The sequence below is a fragment of the Alosa sapidissima genome, chromosome 1, assembly GCF_018492685.1.
Source record: "Alosa sapidissima isolate fAloSap1 chromosome 1, fAloSap1.pri, whole genome shotgun sequence".
NCBI classification, from domain to species: Eukaryota; Metazoa; Chordata; class Actinopteri; order Clupeiformes; family Clupeidae; genus Alosa; species Alosa sapidissima.
Window position 1 is genome coordinate 39,880,580 of NC_055957.1, and position 22,270 is coordinate 39,902,849.

Below are 22,270 nucleotides of genomic sequence, written 5' to 3' on the forward strand. Positions count from 1 at the left end.
ACACAATACACAGACGCTGATTAAAAGAACAGTGTAACAGAAATGAAAGTCAATATATTCACATGGCTATCAAAATGAAAGACCTAAGAAATCCAACTGGACTGGACGACTGCAGTAAAATAAACAAAAAACAACAGAGCAGAGCACAAGACAGAATAGAAGAAAGACACCAACACAAACAAAGGCACAGTCTGACGCCGTTAGCTTACGGGTGTGTAAGCAGTTCTCAGTCACGAACAGCAGCCCCCATGACAGGCTTGTTTACAATGGACAGGACGATAGGACGATCCCTCTCCTCCTCAGCTTGCCAGCATCACTCATGCAGATTACACGTCAGGCAACAAACACACACAAACACACACACACACTGGACACAAGTACACACACACACACACACACACACACAGACAAACACACACACACACACACACAGGGACACAAGTACACACACACACACAGACACACACACATACACACACACATACATGCGCACGCGTACACACACACACACACGCACACACAAGCAGCCCCTCTGGTACCAACACACACAATGCTATTGATTTAGGAGCATCTTTGTTTTAACGGACGCGTGACTCAAATAGACACCACTGTGCTTTGTGTGACAGAACACATTGTTTTGTTTTGCAGAGTTTCTCACTAAGTAGCCTAAATCTGAATACCCATGACTCCGTCTAAGGTTTGCACAGTTAGGGTTTAAAAAATGGTGAGAATTGAGAGTGTGTGTGTGTGTCTTGGAGGGGGGGGGGGGGGGGGGGGGGGGTCAGGGAGGGAGACAAATGAGGGACATAATGGTTGGGGTGGTGAGAGGCAAAGAGAAAAGCTATCACGCATGGCGGGGTACGTGAACGAGGGAGGGCTGTGGACGTAAATAGAGATTGGAATAGAGGCCTCAGCTTGGGCTGAATGATGAGTGTGTGGAGGCCAGGTTCTTATAATGCCATTCAGAGCAAAAGTACGATTGTGTGTCTGCACAGGTGCAGTCCATCTACAGACTCTTTTGTGTGTGTGTGTGTGTGTGTGTGTGTGTGTGTGTGGTGTGTGTGTGTGTGTGTGTGTGTGTGGTGCGTGTGTGTGCGCGTGCGTGTCCTTAGAGTGGGGTAAAAATAAAGTGCAGCTCTTCCTAAAGTTTGAATAGAAGAGGCCGGCGACTGTAAGCACACCTACTTTTGCGTCTCCTCGTTCCCCTCTCCTTGTGTCTGACATGCATAATGTCCTTTGATCAGCTCGGATCCTGCCATGCTGTGTGATCTGAGGAAGGAGGACGCTTTTCCAGAACCCTCTGAAGCACTAACGAGATCTTTGCTTCACATCTGAATCCGATGGCTGGCCTCCCTCCGCTGGCTAAGGGAAAGGTGCGGAGAGGTGAGGCCCGCATGCCTGCGGAGGAGAGGGTGGAACTGCGAAAAGGGCCACAGAGCCTTTGCTCTCCTCACTAGCCTGCTGCGTCCCTGTTCCCTTGCGGCCTTACACACTCTAATCATGGATGCCACCCTTCATCCCAGAAGCACGCCTCACAAAACTGGAGCCGCCTCAGCCAAGCCAATTAAAGCTCTCCTTACTGTGTGGCCCCCCTTTCCTGTCTTTCTGTCGTCCTCTCCCTTTTTTCTGTCTCTCTCTCACTCTCTCTTTCTCCATCTCTCTCTCCCCCCTCTCTCCTTCTCTCTAATCTCTGTCCCACTGTGCCTGTTTTCTCGTTTGCTCGCTCTTCCAGTAACGAGTTGAGAGGCCACATGTAGCTCATAGCTGGACCTTTGATGACCTGTCAGGACTGCGGCGTCTGGTGCATTGATGTGTGCACGGAGAACATGCTCTTAATTCCCGCGGCGATGAGATGCACGCGCGTGCGTGTGTGTGTGCCTGTCTGATCTGGCGGGACACTTTAGAAATGTGTTTCTGGCAGCCAAGCAGAGGCGGGGAAATCGGCATCCGTGAGGCTCAGTGGGGCGGCTCTTTACAGGGAGCTCTGGGGCGTCTCTCCCTCTGAGGGGAAGAAAAGAGAGAGAGAGAGAGAGAGAGAGAGAGAGAGAGAGAGAGAGAGAGAGAAAGAAGGGGGGAGAAAGAAAGAGAGAGAGAGATGGAGAGAGAGAGAAAGAGAAATAGATGAAGAGAGAAAGAGAGAGAGATGGAAAGAGAAGAGAGAGATGGAGAGAGAGACAAAGATGGAAAGAGAAAGTGCAAAGACAGTGTTGTCGAGACAGAGCTACACTTTCTGACCGAGTGCAACTCATTTCAGTCTGTTTGTGATCTCTACTTTCCAAAACTTGATGAGAAACACCCTGGATTTAACCCTGGATTTAATTTTAAGTAATTCAAACCTCAAACCTAAGTAAACTACCATACTTGCTAGGAGAGAAAAAGGACAGCTGTCTCATAGCTGCACAATATGTTTTCACCTGCCACCAGCTGAGGGACAATGAGTGATACACACACATACACGCACACACGCACACACACACACACACACACACACATGTGCAAACACGCTGATGAACTCACATACAACCACTTCCACATGCAGGCAGTCACCATACTGCTCTCAATGAACTCTCATTAATACTACAATGAACCGATGTAAAACTAAGTACTATTGTTCACAAATCTCAGTGAAGTAGTATGTTTATACAAATGTATCAGTTTAAAGTATGTGTATATGTTCTGTCTCTGTAATTATTGTTGTTATGTCTTACCTTTAACATGTACCAATTGCTTTGGCAATACAAGTTCTCATTTGTCAATGAATGAGTGAATTTGAATTTGAGAAAGAGAGATGGAGAGAGAGAGAAAGACAGAGAGAGAGAGAGAGAGAGAGAGAGAGAGAGAGAGAGAGAGAGAGAGAGAGAGAGAGAGAGAGAGAGAGAGAGAAGAGAGAGAGGAGAGAGAGAGAGAGAGAGAGAGAGAGATGGAGACTTCTGATTTGCTATTTATCACAATGAGATGAAGTGGGCAAAAAAAGTGGGCAAAAAAAAAATACAAAAAAAAACAAAGGAGCAAAAAGCTTTGAACAAGAAAGGCGTTTGAATTTTGTGAAATTGTCCAATTTAGCGGATAGATAAGCCAACGCCAGGAAAGGAAATCTCTGCAGCATTATTGCCAGTCACAGCTGTTTTCCCTTGTGATGGAAAAAGGAATAGTAAGGAAAAAAAACTAATCGAGAAAAAGAGTAAAGGCTTTCCCCTCCTCTCCGCTCCTGCCTTTACCCCCTCTCTCTCTCTCTCTCTCTCTCTCTCTCTCTCTCTCTCTCCCCGCGGTGCGTTTTCCCTGGAGTAAGCACTTCCTTATCTGTTCTTACCGAGCAGCGGAGGCAGCCAGTTGACGTTGGCCTCACAGTGGGAGTCGAGGAAGGTGAGCACCTCTCCTTTGGCCACCGAGGCGCCCAGCAGACGGGTGCGGATCAGGCCCTCGCGCTTCTTGGTCCGCACAATGCGCACCTTAGGGAAACGGGCCATGTACTTCTCCAGACGTTCCTTCAGGTGCTCTGTGAACAGATAAAGACAGACCGGTGTGAATATGAATGAATCGTCATCGGCAAAGCTGCACTGGGATCCTGAACATTACAGCGTGTACTGTAAGGTAAAAAAGAAAGATAGAGGGGATAAACAAAGAGAGAGAGAGAGAGAGAGAGTGAGAGTGAGTGAGTGAGTGAGAGAGGCTTTGACTTTTAAGGTTCCTTTATTGACAGTCAAAAAGGAAACCAGGTAACATTAAAACCAACCCATAATAAAACCTCCCTCCAACCCCCCCCACCACCCACCCTCCCAAAAAAAAAAAACACACACCGACAAAATATGCAAAAAAATGACCACAAAAAAAAACAAAAATAAAAAAAAAAACAATTAACCAGACAAACAGACCAAACTAGCTATCAGTCACCCTTTATAAGGCTCAAAACTTGAACAGTAATTCCCCTCCTTCATCCAGTGCACAAATACAACCCTCAACCCCCCATGTTCCATTGAAAGTCTCAATATCATCAATTAACTGATAATACTTGTACTCAATCCTCAGCCTTGTGGCCAAGGATAGTTTTAACAAAGGCACCGGCTTTGTTAAGCCCTGTCCCCTCCACCCTGTTCCTCCGGGACAGCCACACAGCCGTCTTAGCCTGGCTAAAAAGAAAATTCAGAAGAACCACATGAGCCTTCCTAGCCACAGAGTATTTGGGACCAAAAATAAACTCCCCTACCCCTGGTTCTAAGTGTGCTCTGTGTCTGTTCGTAGCTATTGCACCATGTACAAATGTACAATTCTCCACTATTGCACCAAATGTAAAATGTACAATTCTCCACTGGAGATCACCCGTTCTTTTTTGAATGGGACACTTGTACATAGACCGCCAACTGCCTTTCGGAGAAGAACCCGGCCCCAAAAAACCCCACCACCTCGACTCCCTCACACCAGAGAGGGCCTGAAGGTTCTTGACTTTTACACAGATGTGATAGAGTGCCTTATTGCTTGCATTCTCAAAAAATTCCAGCTGTGGTGTCGCGAAGCTGAGAAGCACTCCTTGGCCCTCACACCACTGTCCGACTGCGGGTCTCACCCGCAGCTCCGGGAACCAGTCCAGCTCACCCGTTGAAAGAATTGTGAATAAGCATTATAGTCTATATTAGTCTGTATTTCTCCTGTCCTTGTCCTATGCAAGCATCCCTTGTTTATTCTTGAATGATTATAATTCAATAGGGTCTGTCTAGGGACCTTTTGGGTTATCCTCAGGTGTGACTTTCTATTATATACTCTGTGGGAGCACACCCCCCATGGCCATCAACATTTGGCCAGGTGTAGATTGGGGTGCTCCTAATTAACGACCATCTTTGGAGAAGGACTCTCTGAGATTAGAACTCTGAGCTAGAAGTAATCATGCCTTCCTTTTAATGCTATAACTTGCATAAGATTTAGACTTATCTTGAAAGTGTTGTGAATCAGAATCCTTCTGTAAATGTACTGTGTGTTCCTTATGGTCATTTGTGATTTTATTGTGTATCCCTTGTGTCTCTAGTTTGTAGCCTGTGTATCCTTGAATTCAATAGGAGCCTATCTCCAGGTGTGAAAACATAGGCCTCTGAGAGACATCCCAGGACAAAGGGTGATCTGACCTCTTCCCTTTCTATTGCATATTCAAACTGGGTTGGACCTAGAGGTCACTCCTTCTTTAGTTTGTAACATAAAGTTAGTATACACCTCTGTGTAGTTAGAGAATCTGGTGAAACCCATGATGGGGTGACACAAACATGCCATCTCTCCCTTGAGGGGCACTGGCCCCTCATTGAAAAGAATAAAAGCCTGGATCCTGATTTTCCATCGTCCTGACTGAGTCTTAAGAGAAATATGGTAGTAAAAACTATCACCGTGAACTCCATCGGGGACCAGAGGCAACGTTTTGCATCCTCAGGGATAATCCTTTGAATGTCCGTTATCACCCTTGAAACAAGCCGGACTGAAAAAGTCCTCGTAAGTCCTGCCACCTCCTACAGTGGGCATCGCTTTCAAATGACCACTTCATTCGCGCATTACGCGGCGTGAAGCTGCGTGAAGCTTTAGTACCACTTTCAGCCACTGTGCGTCGCTCTGCCACTGTACATCGCTCTGCCTGCCATCCCTTACATAATTGTTGCCGAGAGTAATCCCAGCCTACGAATTCAATAACAAAATAAATCAGGCATAATTAAACATTACCTCGATTTAGGCTACTTGGGTATGGCTTAAGGCTTGACTACACGAAAATCGAAATTTGCTGTCTACATTATTGTCAGTGTTGGGGTTAACGCAACTACGCAAATCAAAACAGTGGTGTGATAATTGAGCCAGTAGAGAAATAACTGTTCAGAATTAATCTGTAGCCTTGGGTAGGCTTCTGCAGAAAACAATGTTGTTGCCGATTTAATACTATCTGGCTACGTTTTTAACAGGCTACGCAATAGAGGCTTAGACAACTATGACCCACGTTTTGGTTTCGTAAATTAATTTGGCCTACTTCTTGACTGCAATGTAGTCAATTGACTGCTTGACATGTCATTTTTATTTTTCTGTACAATAAACAATTACATCTGCTTTATGCCGCAGAATTACATTCATATTTGGCTGACTGCAGACGCGCCACTTCCCTCCCCATATTCCAAGATTAAGATAGTATGAAGTGCTTTTTGTAAAAAAATAGTTAAAACGAATAGCTATTTGCAATTTGACAAAACACTGGTCCTCATTTTGCGAATGCGAGGACGATATGAGCCTGTTGCATTTAGTTAGATGTCCGAGTCACGCATAATGTTTGAAAACCACTGGCTCGTAATCACAATAATTTAACACACGACAGTTGGATAACCTACTTCATCATGTCCCCATGCCTACATTTTTGTGAGTAACATGGAGATCGTTAAAAACAATAAAGTATGGCTCTCCGTTTGGGACATCGAAAACTTATATTTTTAATAGACTACCGTCGAAGATGCTTACTTGCAAAAGCCTCGGGATAACACGTTATCTCCACTATCATCAGTCATGCCCCTTGATCAAAGTGGGGAATGAAATAAAAGTTTGAGAACCACTGGCTTAACAAGTTACTACAGTCCAGAACACAGAATCTGTAATATTCTGATGATCGGCGATGATATCGGCAAATGTTTGTTTTCCAAAGTAAGAATTTCACTTCACCATGCACCTTCGACAATACCTGGCCTACCTGGTATCATTACAAACATTATTCTGTGTCCTAAAACTGGCATATTTTATGGCATTGTGTCATGTAAGTTCGTTGCAAAATCTAGAGAAATGTGTGAGGTGGTCAGCGGGGGACAATTGAGACACACATTGGATTGTTTTATTACTTGAACACTCCACACTATCCACAGCTGTGGTAGGCCTATCAGGGGCAGGAGGATTACTGTCAGCGCAGGCTTTATATAAAATTCTTCAACAGAAGGCCTCGAATGTTGTCTTGTTTGTGGAGCGCTTTGCTTCGCTTCTGTAATTTCGGCTTCATTGAAAATGAGGGCTTCCCTCAATGACCCTCCGAGAATAAATAAAGGTTGAATGAATGAATTAATGCAGGCTTGCCCAAAATAAAGGCATGTGGTTTGCGCAGCCTACAGTAAATAACAGACCCGCCAGAATGTGCGTTATGATGCTTTTTTACGAGCAAGATGTTTTGGTACCCTACGCACACTGCATGTTCTTAAATAACAATGATCATCAGTAATATTCGACCATTAATTTGGGTAAATGGGCAAGCGAGACCACCTTGATTGGCTGATTGGCTGATGATTGTAACGCGGGCATGATTCCAAACACCTCCCTTACGATGATGAGTGACAGGTCTCAGAATGCGTGCGCTACACAAGGACGGAAGATGATGAATAACTGGGGTCGTAGGCTATTCACAAAGGCTTTTATCTTACTACTAGGAGTAGGCTACTCCTAAATCGCACTTAAAGATTTTAGATTGGAGTTTTCTCTTAAAAGTTATTCACAAAGCCTTTCAGACAACTCCTAAACTAGGAGTGAGTCTTCGTGGCTATGGGTGACGTCATTACTCATGCACGAGCTTGACTGAAGTGACCACCTTGATTGGCTGACGATTGTAACGCGGGAATGATTCCAAACACCTCTCTTCCGATGATGACTGACAGGTGACAGGTCGGAGAATGCGTGCGCTACACAAGTAGTGCGAAGGACGGAAGATGATTAATAACTGAATAAAAAGGCCTAGCCTAAATGAATAAAGAGTAAGGCAAAACAAATAGCTTAGTAGCCTAATGAAACATGGGCCTATGGATTGATGCAGTAGCCTACCTTTGCAACATTATTAAATGAATCTGTCACCATATCCCTAGGCTACGTTTGCAAAGAGGAGAACATTTTAATTTGATTCACAATGAAACGTTACATTTCATTTACATGTTAACAATGAGTAGTTTTGGTTGTTGTTGGTGGCGTTATTGCATCCCTTTTATGAATGCAAAATTGTTCCCTTGCGATTGGAAGCTCCTGTTGCGCATAGGCTATTTCAAAACATTGCAACGTAAAATGCCACAAAAAAGCTGTTTATGAATAGGTCTTAGTGAGTTAGGAGTCCTCTCAACTTAAGCTGTCCCAGACTTAGGTGCTACATTTAGGTCTAAAATGCTTCGTGAATTACTTTTTGTGAAAAAATTAGGAGTCCTGAAGTTAGGAGTGACACGCCCATTATTTTTAGGAGTTGCTCCTAAATTCGCCAGTTAGGAGCTACTTTTAGCCTTAAAATTATTTGTGAATACGGCCCCTGAATAAAAAGGCCTAGCCTAAATGAATCAAGGCAAAACAAATAGCCTAGTAGCCCAATGAAACATACGGATTGATGTAGTATCTTTGTAACATTATTAAATTATTCTGTTACTATGCCTACGTTTGCAAAAGAGAACATTTTAATTTGATTCACACTAATGTTACATTTAATTTACATGTTGACAATGATTAGCCTAGTTTTGGTTGTTGTTGGCGGCGTTATTGCATGTTAGTTATGCCTACAATGCAAAATTGCTTCCTCGCGATTGGAAGCTCCTGTAGCTGCATAGGATTTCAAAACAGCAGGTTTGTGAATAGGTCTGTGAGTAAGGAGTCATCTTGACTTCTTTTAAGCTGTCAGAGGTGGGAAGGTGTGATTTTTGGGGGGAAGGGCCGGATTAACTGGGCACAATTGTCTGATGGCCCCCCTTCCCCCCAGCCAACGTGAATCGGGTGGTTAGTTAATAGGCCTATCGTGAAGATTTTTCCTGCCATCTAAGGCACGAGCGCATCTGTGAGGCCAAGCCTCACCAAGTAGCTCGTTTGTTTACAACTAACATTCCATTTAATTAAACTGCTTTATAGGCTATGCCGAAATAGTTTTCAACATTTTGAATATTAAATGTTCGGGTGAATTGAAATGTTCTCAAAGTAGCCTTATGGCTGAAAGCTGCTTGGGACCCCCCCCCCCCCCCCCCGTCAAGCAATATAACCATACAAACGCGCTTCCTGCACTCATTGTTTCAAAAGGAGTAATTTTGGCTTTGTCAGAACTGAAGAGCTGTGGACGGCACGGCACGGTATGCCCAATGAAAATAAATTAACTCAACGCAACACAACACAACACAGACCCCGCTTCTCTCGCGTCAGTCACTGACATGAACGAAACACAGAACCCGCTTCTCTCACGGCAGTCACTGACAGTAACCTAGAATAAATGCATGGGAAAACACTTCCCCATGACAAAGACATCGTAAAACACTGAAAGTTAATATTTTGTCACTAGCAACATTCATCTGTCCTTTGTCAAATGTATTATGTTCCAAGTACCCTATGCATAATTCTGCTTCATAAAGTTGAACAAATACATTTGCTTATTTCACAGAAAAATATAAATAGCCAGTCTACAGTGCAGAGTTGGTAAGTTATGGTAGGCCAACCTGCAGTGAACATACAAACAGGGGAAATTATTTCTCTTGCAGCTGAGTAGCCTCAGGTGCGCACGTAGACATAAGGCCGAACATGCAAGCGCCAATGAATCGTGCTCTCACGACAATCGCGCCGTTAAACTTAAATAGGTTAACATCACTCTAAGTTCGCCTTCAAGCAAGGAAAACGATGATTTGAAGACATCTATGTTTCGTTGGAAGGGCAAGGGGTAGCAACAGGGCAACACAGAGACAGGCCCGATGGCAGGGCTGTTATGAGAGTATTAAAATATGGGATATTCTACGGGAAAACATTAAAACGGCAAGACGGGGAAAGTTAAAATACGTGATAAACACGGAAAAAGTTGGCATGCATTGTTTCGGTCCCCGTGCACAGGGATTTTTTTTGTCATACTATTAATCACATATGATTATTTGTGAAATTGTGCAAACAGGCGCAACACATTTGAAAAGGAAGGACTGGTAGCATGCAAGCTCACGGGAAAGATTGATTTAAGAACGTTATCACAAAGTGTGTGGCTGTGGCGCGGGCGGAAGACAATTGGCAGGGGAGGGTCATGTCTTTTTTAACAATTCTGTCGGAGGGTCATTGAACAATTTCTAGCAGACAAGAGAGGGTCATGCAACTTCCAACTGAAGCACTCAAAATTCCTCCGGTGGCCCCTTCAATAAATAACGACCAGTCCCTAGATTGCTGCTGGGCTATATGTCTTGGTTCTGTTAACAACTCATTGTCAAATGCATAGCCTATCTCGCGGTTGCATCCATTACAAACAAACATGCACTGTGAACGTCTGGGATTGGGGAGAGCACTAAATGCTCTACTGAATAAGCACGAAGTCAAACCTTTAAATGAAAAACACTCTTTAATAATCCAAAAAAATAAACCGCTAATGAAGTAAACTTGACCATCAAAAATCGTTTATCGCTTGTAACTCCGTGATACCAGGACCTAACAGGAAGGCATTTGGCTGAGCAACGGAGGTTAATATGCTCCATGTTTTGTCCAAACTGTCTATCATCGTTGCACTCGGAGAAAACCGGAATGTTTCATTCGTCCCCGTTTCAATCGTCCCGGTTGTACCTACTCAAAACGCAGATAGAACCTTATTATTCTAAGGTAGCGAAATAGCGTTCAGCATGATTCATGCCCAATTAATTCCCCCTGTTAAAGTGTTCGCCTTTGTAGTTTGGTTTCGTGATAGCCTATGATAAACGGCTTATGGCCAAATATGTGAAAACGTTAAAATACAGTAGGCGACAAACCCGGAAAAAGTTGACAGTGATTTTTTCATAATCACTTTGGAGGGTCATAGAAAAATGTATTGCTGGCGAGGGAGGGTCACGTCTTTTTGGACTAATGCTCCCAAAACTCCTCCGGTAGCCCCTTAAATAAATAACGAACAGTCCCTAATGAAGTAAACTTGTGACCATCAAAAATCGTTTATCGCCTGTAACTCCGTGATAACAGGACGTAACAGGAAGGCATTTGGCTGAGCAACGGAGGTTAATACTCTATATTTTGTCCAAATGATGTCTGTCTATCATCGTTGCACTCGGAGAAAACCAGAATGTTTAATTTGTCCTGCGTCTCTACGGCTGCAAACGGGATTCACTCGCAGTTAACCAAATATTTCTTTATTAGGGCAGAGCAGGCATATTTCTGGCTATTACATTATTTCTAAACCAGTCTGCTAAAGTCTGTAGTGAAGTCTGTGTAGGGTTTTCCAGGCTCCATTTCTTTTTACGAGACACCCTGCTCACTTGAGCCATCTACCGGTTGTTTGGGTTGTTGCAGCGTCTCACTGGAAAAATACAAATTAAAGTCGCGTGATACCGCGTGATCCCACGCGCGGACCGCGAGTGAAGCTGGCCAAATCGAAGCACTGCCCACTGTATGCAGAGCGCCAGGAGTCCGCCAGCACTAAATCCTTCATGATGCCAGCCCGAAGAAAACCAGCCCTCAAAGAGGGGGGATGCAATGCCACCACTGGTAGAGCTGCATTGGGAAAAAGTGGCTCCTCTCCCACCCACATACTGGGTACAATGACCCTTCCCTGAGTGCTTAAAATTTTCCAAGCCCGTAGGACTGACTGGTAGAAAGGGGTCAGCCCTGAAAGACCCCCCGAGTCCAGGTCAATCAAAAACAATTGCCTGACCATCGCCAAGCCACCGGCTTGCCTCAACAAAGCACAAGCAGTTTGTGCCCAGCTGACCTCCGGGACGTACAGCAGTCTCTGGGCCGCCTGCAGTCGGAAAGCCAGGGCAGGGGCATAGAGAGAGAGAGAGAGAGAGAGAGAGAGAGAGAGAGAGAGAGAGAGAGAGGGAGAGAGAGGGAGAGGGAGAGAGAGAAAGAGAGAGAGAGAGAGAGGGAGAGAGAGAAGTGTACAGGGACTTGGAGTGATGTCTTAATTGTTTCACCGTTCTCTTGCCCTCATTCCAGAGCATTAATGTTTAACGTCCCCAAAGATTCTCCTGCTGTTAACACTTAATTGAATAGCTGAATTGAATTGGTTTCCTGCATATTAAAAAGCAAACACCTGTGACTCATTCACTTGCAGCAGCCAGAGAAAGCGGCTTTCCAGGAAGTTTGTAACATCGGGCTATACCGGAGCTGTTGGGTCTAGCAGTGGGACTGTGTGTTTACCATAAAAACAGACTACAATGAAGTCATCATTTGAATTTATGACAAAGACTGCAGACACATTCATAACACAATGCATTCCGTCAGCTCAGTTCAGGAATTCATGAGACACCGAACCAAAACTTGGAGACAAAGACAAAGGCCCCTGGAGCTCTCGGTCTCTTTGCTATGGCAATACCAGGGTAATGGGTTTGACCCTTCTCTGAAAGCGCATGGACAGGCGCAGCGTGGCAGCGGCCGTCTGCGCCTCCGCCTTGGCAGGGGGAGTTTTATCTCGACACGCATTATTTGTTCATTTCTAACACAGCTTGACTTTTCAGCATAGCTGGTGTCCCGTGTTTGTGCATTATTCAAATGTGGGGCATTAATACCTGCGCCAGGGCCTATCACCGCTCTGCAGACACCGCCTCCGCCTGTGCCCCCTCGATTAGACACGGCACTTTTTTAGCAGCGGCAGACCCCGGGATTAGCGAGCGTGAGAACAGACAGCGTTGGAAAAACGATTCGCTCACGAGGAGGACGAAGCTCGCGTTCGCTCACGGAAGGACGGCACGGTTAAACCCCGACGTGGGCTGATCGGTGACACGAGCGAAGGCATTTAACACCAAGAGGCTTTATGCGTTGCGCTTCACGACCGCTGTCGTTAAAATCCTGAATTATGCAACGACATCAATGATCCATATGACATGGTGGAGATATGAGATGAATGCGGAGGAGAGAACGAAGCTGTGTGTACTGGGTAGTAGAGGTCAGAGTTGACCATCAGCAGAGGAATACAGTGTGCTGGCACAGCATCCGTTCTGACAGCAATTAAGAATGAATGCCTTTGCCCCTGGCTACAGTCAAGCCCAGGGGACACCCCCTACACACAAACACACACACACACACACACACACACACACACACACACACACAATCCACCGCACAGTACTCAAGTGACACACATGACTAAAAATACCTTTGATTCAATCAGTGTCTTTTCAACGGCATCTGCGTTTCAAAATAGCCCAGTCCGAGAATAATTAACTGATAAAAAAATAATGATCCAAGCTCTCAAGGCCTTTGCAGGAGGGAGGCCTCCTCCCATGCATGCTAAACGGGCGTGGAGGTGTCCTGCGGAGGCAGGGACACGTCCGGCGGGAGTGAGCTAGGATGAGCGAACGCTCCGGGCAGCAGGGGGAGGACGGGGGACATTAGAGGCTGCCTTTGCCAGCGGGGAGAGGAGGCAGCGTGCGGCCAGGATGTCTCCCCAGCAGGGAACCTGCTGGTGCTGACAGCTGATTGGACAGAGACTGGCAGAGCCATCCCTCCTCTTTGAGGCCGCGCCCGCACCTGAGGGAGAGACACACGTACAGACAGACAGACAGACAGACACGCTCTGCTCTGCTCTGCGCTGGGCTCAAACTCTGCCAAAGTCACCCGGACCAAAAGTTACAGTCAGCGTTTTTTTCCTCTCTCTTCCTCTTCTCATCCATCGCTCTTCCTTTCCGCTCCCTAAAACGAAAGCACTCCCAAACTCCCACGGTGGGCAAGTCATCAAACAAGCGGCCTCAGTACAACTGACAGGGCCAATAAGAGTGCCAGGACATCTCCCTCTTGACAGTCTACATGCAGAGAATGCTAATCATAATAGCAGCATGTTTTTTTTTTGTGGCAACTTGTTTTTTTTTTGGGGGCTGACCTGAATTGTTGTTAACATACACAGAGGATGGTGTGTGTCTTTGTGTGTGTGTGTGTGTGTTTGTGTGTTTGTGTGTATGTGTGTGCGTGTGTGTAGGGAGAGGCCCGAGCCGAAGGGAATTTTACTGACCAAGAAAGGAAATGTGTCTGGCGCCGCACTCAGAGTGGCTGATTAAACGAGGTCGTAAATCATCCAGGGTGATGCACGTCAGGCGGGCAGGCAGGCAGCACCGGGCATGAGGAAGTGACAAATAAACAGTTACAGAGCAGGCAAAGTTTCACCTCCCCGCGCCCCCCCCATCCCCTCCCCAGCCCTGACAGGCTATGATGAAGGGCAGCAATGTTGTTCTCCTGCTTTGATGTCTCGCGGGTTCAGCCCCCTTTGAGGTGTTCCCTTTTCTCTCTGCTGTGGGATGATTTCCTTTCCCTCCTTCCGTCGATCCCTTCATCGTTGCGAGCCCGCTTTGCTGAGCCCGCTTTGCTGAGCCTGCCACGAGTCGTCACTGTTGAAGCCATCCTCAGCTAAACTTCAAACTTCACACACACACACACACACACACACACACACACACACACACACACACACACACACACACAAACAACAACACACACACACACAAACAACCACACACACACACAAACAACTACACACACTATCACACACAAACAAAAACACTCACACAAACACACACACAAAACACACACACACAGCAACAACAACAACAGATGAAAGATGAAATGTTTGCATGCGGTTGCATTCTCTTTAATATGACTTTTAAACAAGACTTATTCCATTAAAAGCAAAGCGAGAGCTAGGAGGCAGAGGTGTTCTCCTGGATGTGTGTGTTTTAGCAGAAAGTACTGTAAAGCACTGGAAAGGTGTGTGGGTGTGGGGCAGCTCTAACCCCCTAGCCCATTATACTGCGGCCCTGCTGGGGTCGGCTGAGCATGTGGCGTGCTGAAACACTCGGTAGAAAAAAAAAATGGCACCGCCACTTCCACATTCTGCTTCTAATCACAAACCCCCAACTGGGGAAGTTCTGTAGCCCCATGCAGGGCTTAGCATCTAATTACAGGGGCCAAGAAAGAAGCGCATGCCAACAGAACATACGTTCAGATCCAGTGAGGGGAAAGAGAGGAGAGGAGGAGAGGAGATGGAGGAGAGAAGGAGAGACAGAGGAGAGAGGAGAGGAGGAGAGAGGGAGCGGCAGAGGAGAGAGGAGAGGAGGAGAGAGGAGTCGTCTGAGAGAGGCATGCCAGTGGATACATTCAATATGTTGATGATGTACTCGTCTCAGAGACAAAGCAATGAGAAAGTGACACATTTATTAGGTCAACCTGCTATCCACAAATGTGCTCAGACTTGTACCCGTGTCAATGCAATATCATCATGAAAATTGAAAGGCTTGTTTTGCTCATCGTCATAGCCCATCCATCAATACCCTATCTTCCCCAACAGCTCCACACAGTGTGAGTGCAGTGGCTGTGTGCAAACAAACAAGGTAAATAAACACAGAGAGCGTCACTGCTCCACCCCCCCACCCCCCCCCCCCCCCGAGGCAACAACCACAAGGCACCAGGTAGCCACCTGCTGTAATGAGCCAATAGACACAGGTGTGTTAGCTCTGTCCTCTCCACTCATCTCCAAGTCTGTCTCACACCTGCCTCTCGTCTCTCTCTCTCTCTCTCTCTCTCTCACTCGTCTCTCTCTCTCTGAGGGTTAGAAGAGAGGACAGGTCTGCAGCTCAGAATTACACCATTTGGAGTAAAAAAGGCAGGTAGCTGTGGCACACATACTTATCCACTGGCTTTGCCTCAACTGTGTGCACTTTTGCACGTGGTTGAAAAAAATCCTCCCTCCCTCCCACCTCTGCTATACCCCCCGCCTACAATTACTCTAGCAGCTGTGCCTTTGAGGGAGAAGACACACACTCCCTTGAACCGCTCACGCGAGCACCTCTCTGCTCAGATCAATGCTCAGACCCCACTCCCAATTCATTATCCTCTGCGCTTTAAAGAGGAAGCTGGAATGAGGTTTGCTCACCGGGGAGGATCTGGAGGGAGCGTGGCGAAGAAACACAAGCCGGCGCGAGGCAGAGAGGCCTCCTCCTCCACAGACGCCACACTTGGCTGTGTGTGTGTGTGTGTGTGTGTGTGTGTGTTGTGTTGTGTTGTGTTGTGTTGTGTTGTATTTTATACCGCCTGGGTTGAATCACAAGCCCACAGAGAGGGGGGCTCGGGGCATCCGCACATTATTGTGGCCCGCGGAAGAGCACTCAGAAAAACACACAAGCAATATCAAAGCAACGGCACTTGGCCTTCGACGAGCAAACACAGTAGCAAATAAACACCAACTTGAGCGAAGGGGGGGGGGGGGGGAGAAGGAGAGAGAGAGAGAGAGAGAGAAACCGACTTGAGCAAAGAAAGAGGGGGGAGTGATAGAGAGAGGGAAAGAGAGAGAGAGAGAGAGAGAGAGAGAGAGAGAGAGAGAGAGAGAGAGAGAGAGAGAGAGAGAGAGAGAGAGAACAAAGAGAGAACAGGTCGGAGGTCTCGTGCTGGACGGAAGGCAGCAGATGCTGTGCTCAGAATGTCTTGGCTCCTGTTCACCTCATGAGCCTCCGTCAGGCGTGAGGCTGGACTGGAGTGGACCATCGACTCCCCCTGAACACGCTTCGCCAGATCAGCTGTCCCGCTCGCAAAAATAATCCCCCGCCCCCCTTTCTCCCTCTGATTCAGCTTGGTTAGTGTGAATGCACAACATCAATAACATAATGCGGTATCTAGTGCCCAGAGAAACTAACATGAAATCAATTCATGCGTGTACCAATAGCATCTTTTCTTGAGTCCAAACAAAATGGTTTTCATACTAATTAAAAAAAGAAGTTGTGAATAATTCAGACTGCATAAGTGAAGTGAATGTAATGTAATGTGCGTGTGTGTGTGTGTGTGTGTATGTGTGTAGGTGTGTTTATAACCCTGTAAACCTCAGTGGTAGCTTGAGGCCCACGTTTCTCTTCAAGTGTGTGAACAGCATCGATTACTTAGGCCATAACACCACCCTCCATAGGATCGGGTCGATCCGCAATCCAACACTCAACCTCAGTGTTGTGTGTGTGTGTGTGTGTGTGTGTGTGTGTGTGTGTGTTTACTGTATGTATGTATCTGTAGCACTAGAACGACCATTGGATGAATAACTTTTGGATTTCTCTACACCTACCACAGCCTTGCAAAGACACACCCACACACACAGGCCCATGCACATGCTCAAAATCTCTTTGATATTTCCTTTTGATTCCAAACTCATTCACTCAGAGTCACTCATTAAACAGCCTGTTTCTGTGGTGACCCTTGCGCCTTCCCACCTGTCTCTGAGGGATTATCACCCTGTCCTTATCAACAGAGCTAATAGATGGGGAAGATGGGAACAGTAAATACTGTCATAAAAAAATGAAATAAAGTAATGAAATAAATAGAAAATTAAATAACCTAGGCAGGTGTGAGATACTGTCACCTGGGGGGGGGGGGGGACACGCCTGGAGACGCCTGCCTGTAACTCCATAGTTATAAGTCTTAGAGGGTCGGGTTTACTTTAGAGGGTCGGTTGATACACTGAAGCTGGATAACTTAGTCTTAGACCACAGACACTGAGGGGGGATGAGGCTAGTGGGAATGGGACTAATAAATTATTCTTATAGCATTTTCAATGCAATGCCACTGCATTCATGGGATATCATCTCAGATAAAAAAAAATAGGAAGTTGGAGGACCCAGAAGAGCCACACTTCATGAATTCTAGAATGTTTATGAATTATATAATGTTTATAAATTATATAATGTCGTTAGTTGCAAATGACAAACATTCAGCCAACAGTCCAACAAGAAGCCCAACAGTCTTCATCAGAGCATTGAAATGTTGGCCGTTTGCAACTACAGTATTAAAGATTTCATATGTTATTTGTGTGCCCAACTCTTCCTTGGGAGTCAGACATCTGAAGTGGCCCATTGAGCGTTGCTGATTCTGCAGTCCTGTTCCGTGAGTACTGAGGGGCTTGAGTGCAAGTGATACCATTTTCATTAAAAAAAGAAACTTAATCCACATTTAAGTCCCATCTATTCTGACAGAATCTACACAAACATACAACTGTAATGTATCCAAATGGCCAAATGGACTGTATATATAGAACAGTCTATGGGCCTTGCTCCACGTCATTACGGTGCCTGAGTTGCTGTTCGCTCCATTTAATTGAGGTTACAAAATTAACTCTAATGCTTTATTAGGGGCTAAGTGATTTAATGTTTTTTTTCAAGGTTTTTTCCCCACCAACATTAAGCCAGCAGCTTTCCATCCACTATTGTAATTCCTCTGGCATTACATTCTAGTCTATTTTACGATATTCTATTCTGTTCTAGTCATGCAACTGATATTTCATACTTTGCACTGGAGACGCCTGCCTGTAACTCCATAGTTATAAGTCTTAGAGGGTCGGGTTTACTTTAGAGGGTCGGTTGATACACTGAAACTGAGGGGGCAAATAAACATGTCTCTCCTTTGTCCAGTCATACTCCAAAGAATACTCTAGACTGAACATTTGCATGAATGAACAATAATATTTTCCACCTGGCACAGTGAGAGGCACTCATCTTCAGAAGTGAGAATGCTCCACATAAGCCACACAGAGCCCTGTAAAGAGTAGAACTCCACCAATGAAATCTGGAATATAATACATGCCGGTGGAACGTGATAGGGACACAAAAAAAAGATACCACCAGTATTTACAATATGTAACCACACAAAGACCGTTAGTTGCTTGGTCAGAGATCATTCCTTTTGCAACTCACAGCCGTTGTCATGCAAGAGGAACGAATGTTTGTTACATAAATGCCTATTGCTAAAAGGCCCCTCAGCAGATAGCTGTTACTGTTAATTTGCATAAGAGAGACAGACAAGGACCAATCTGTCTGGAGGAAAATCTGTGGCCATATCTGTGTGACCTTCAAATCAGATGGTGCCGACTAGCTTTGATTGGCTGCTTCAGAGAGACGCGACTGCAAAGCAAGACAGTTTGAAACAGAGATAACGGCACAGGGACGGATGTGCACACAGACACGCATGTGTGTGTGTGTGTGTGCGTGTGTCTTTGCAAGGCTGTGGTAGGTGTAGAGAAATCCAAAAGTTATTCACCCAATCGTCGTTCTAGTGCTACAGGTACATACATGTATACAGTACACACACACACACACACACACACACACACACACACACACACACACACACCACATCCATACAGGAAGAAGAACAAGAAAACACAAACACAGGAAAGATGACATAAAGACACACCCATGTGCATCAGCACGTGCACCCCCCCGCCACCCCCCACCCACAAACAGATAAACAACAAACACTTCATTCTCCCACAGAGTTTCCAAGAGAAATAAACAGGCTGTCATTTTGAGTGACTTTTCCAACCTCCTAGGCTATAGACTGTACCACTGTGGTAGTCCGGTAGTCCACTGTGGTACAGTCCATAGAGCTGTCTTGATCACAAAAAAGAGATGCACAACTGTGTGTGTGTGTGTGTGTGTGTGTGAGTGTGTGTATGTGAATGGTTCAATTGTTAGAATGTTGACTGACCGTATCCAGACCTTCTAACCTTTTAATCTCATGAAGCAGAACTGCAGAGAAGTGAATGAATCCATCCAGTATGAAAAAAGAAAACGTGAAGACAGACAGGCAGAATCTTTTCCTCTTTTCAACCCTCCAACAGAGACACAAAAGAACACACACACACACACACACACACACACACACTCACATACAAACACGCACACACACACACACACACACACACACACACACACACACACACACACACACACACACACACACTATAGATAGAGTTAGAGCACAATGTGCTGCACTTTCTCTGTCTGCCATAGCTCACCGAGTGCAGGTTTTACTGTAGCAACAGGGACATTTTAATGTCCCCATATGATGTGGCTGAGCAGGAGGTCTCCATAAATCTGCCCTTTACGAGCCATTTCATTTGCACATCATATTAAAACATTGCATTTCCCCCCATGCGTAATAACAGAGTAATGTCAGAGTGACTGCATAACGGCCTCTCTGTGGTGCTGCCTCTTACTCTTTAATGAGTGATAATAACATTGTAATCAGCTCTGTTAACATGGGGGAAACACTCCATAAATAGGAAGAATGAGAGGTGTGAGCTCATGCTAAAATATGTGAAAGTGTGTGTGTATATGCATATGTGTGTGTGTGTGTGTGTGTGTGTGTGGACGTGGGCAATGCCTGCAGGGATCTGCAATTTTATTCCTCCCCCATACACACACTTTTCATGTGGAACAATTCAAACACTTCAGGTCCATAAGGGAAAGCATTGTGCAAATGATACTGCCAGTGTAATCAAATGACTTCTACTCTGCTGCTCAGAAAACTACATGGAACACGTGGCTGTACAATGTAGCACATACAGGAACTCAGTGGGGCACATACACTGAGAATGCTAATATTTTTTGTAAAGTCTAGAGTATAAAAACACATCTTTTTTTATACGGTGAATTTATCCTGATTGCTTGTCCGTGAAATGGAAACAGACTAGAAATACAAACCATTGGAGTGGTGAGAGTGGCCATAATTCAAAACCTGAATCCTAACTGTCCGTGGCTGTTCTGCTCGCTAGGTCTAATGTCCATTCTTCAGTATGAGGATAACTTAGTCTTAGGCCACAGACACTGAAGGGGGATGAGGCTAGTGGGAATGGGACTAATAAATTATTATTATAGCATTTCAATGCAATGCCACTGCATTCATGGGATATCATCTCAGATTAAAAAAAAATATAGGAAGTTGGAGCCCCACTTCATGAATTCTATAATGTTTATGAATTATAATGCTTATGAATTATAGAATGTTGTTAGTTGCAAACGACAAACATTCAGCCAACAGTCCAACAAGAAGCCCAACAGTCTTCATCAGAGCACTGAAATGTTGGCCGTTTGCAACTACAGTATTAAACATTCCATATGTTATTTGTGTACTGAGGGGCTTGAGTGCAAGTGATACCATTTTCATTAAAAAAAGAAACTTAATCCACATTTAAGTCCCATCTATTCTGACCGAATCTACACAAACATACAACTGTAATGTAACCAAATGGCCTTGCCATAGACTGTATATATAGAACAGTCTATGGGCCTTGCTACACGTCATTACAGCAGGTGCCTGAGTTGCTGTTCGCTCCATTTAATTGAGGTTACAAAATGAACTCTAATGCTTTATGCAAAGACATTGCCACAGTAGACTGGCTAGGAACAGGAGGCTGACCATGGACTGCATTCATTTTCGGGCTCTGCCTTTTGAGCAGAAAACACATGCCACTATTTACAATGGCCGCCTAATTAGCACTGTGAGGCGGGTGGGAGTGTTATGTGGATCTGTTTGGTGACAATGCTCTGGCATATGTGACCTGTGCTAATTGCTTTTGCACTCTGCCTCCTGATCTGTCTGTCAATGCAAGGCCCAACATCTATGGAGGCAGCTGGCTGGAGTGAAGCCCATGATAATTACTAGGAAGGCAGAATGCATCATACAGTTACAATACAATCTCCTGCTTTAGTTCGGGTTGTGTGTGGATCTTTACTATTGAAATGTTATCTGGGTCTCTCACCCTATATTTACATGTGTGTGCTTGATAGATTATTCAAGAGAAAAAGCCAATCAGAACCTAACTGCTGTAACAAAACATGGTGATAAATATATAGTGGCTTTATCCACAGAAAGCTCCACTCCTGACAAGGCACACAATGGCAAAAAAGATGCGACTAAAAACATTGTTCTAGTACAATGGTCGCTTGAATCATAATTGAAAAAGCTCAAACAATGTTGTGGTTTCATTTATTTTTTTGCAATACTATAATTGGAAAGGCCTTTTCTTCCATTTCATTTATTTATGCACACATAGTGTAATTGTGACAGGCCTGGGTTTTCATTTAGCTGGAACACAAGCACAAATTGTGCAGAGACAGTCATTTGACGATTTGTTTGTGTCATTTCGTGCTTATTGTTTTCTTTTTTTGAGCAGCTCTGCTTATCTATAATAAACAGGGGAATAAATGGGTGTATTGGGGCAATTCTGTGTACAAAATCAATATTAAAAGCAAGTGCAGGGAGCGATCTGTCTGTGCTCCTGCGGTCTCTACCACTCCCTCTCTCCCAGCCTTATCTCCTACCAGCCAGGTTATGCTTCACAACTGTGGCAAAGGGAGGAGGCAAGAGGCCTATAATGGACCGTCTCTCTAAATAATGGCTTAATTAGCCAGTGGCAGTGCAGACCCTAGCCAGCAAAGAACAGATGGACTTGGAACAGGACAAATAGAAGTCATCTGGAAACGCAGAGAGAGCCACTAACACCACTGCCAAGAGGAGGAGTTGGAGAGAGGAGAGTGGAAAGAGAGAGAGAGAGAGAGAGAGAGAGAGAGAG

At 45.2% G+C, this 22,270-nt stretch overlaps 1 protein-coding gene across 1 annotated transcript in view; it reads right to left on the reverse strand.

Annotated features, from left to right (window-relative positions):
- The window catches only part of galntl6 (polypeptide N-acetylgalactosaminyltransferase like 6), a 159,125-nt gene that overhangs the window by 19,429 nt on the left and 117,426 nt on the right, over positions 1-22,270 (reverse strand). The window contains exon 6 of the mRNA XM_042084156.1: positions 3,311-3,496. Within this exon, the coding sequence (XP_041940090.1) occupies positions 3,311-3,496 (186 nt within the window). The remainder of the gene's footprint in view (positions 1-3,310; positions 3,497-22,270) is intronic.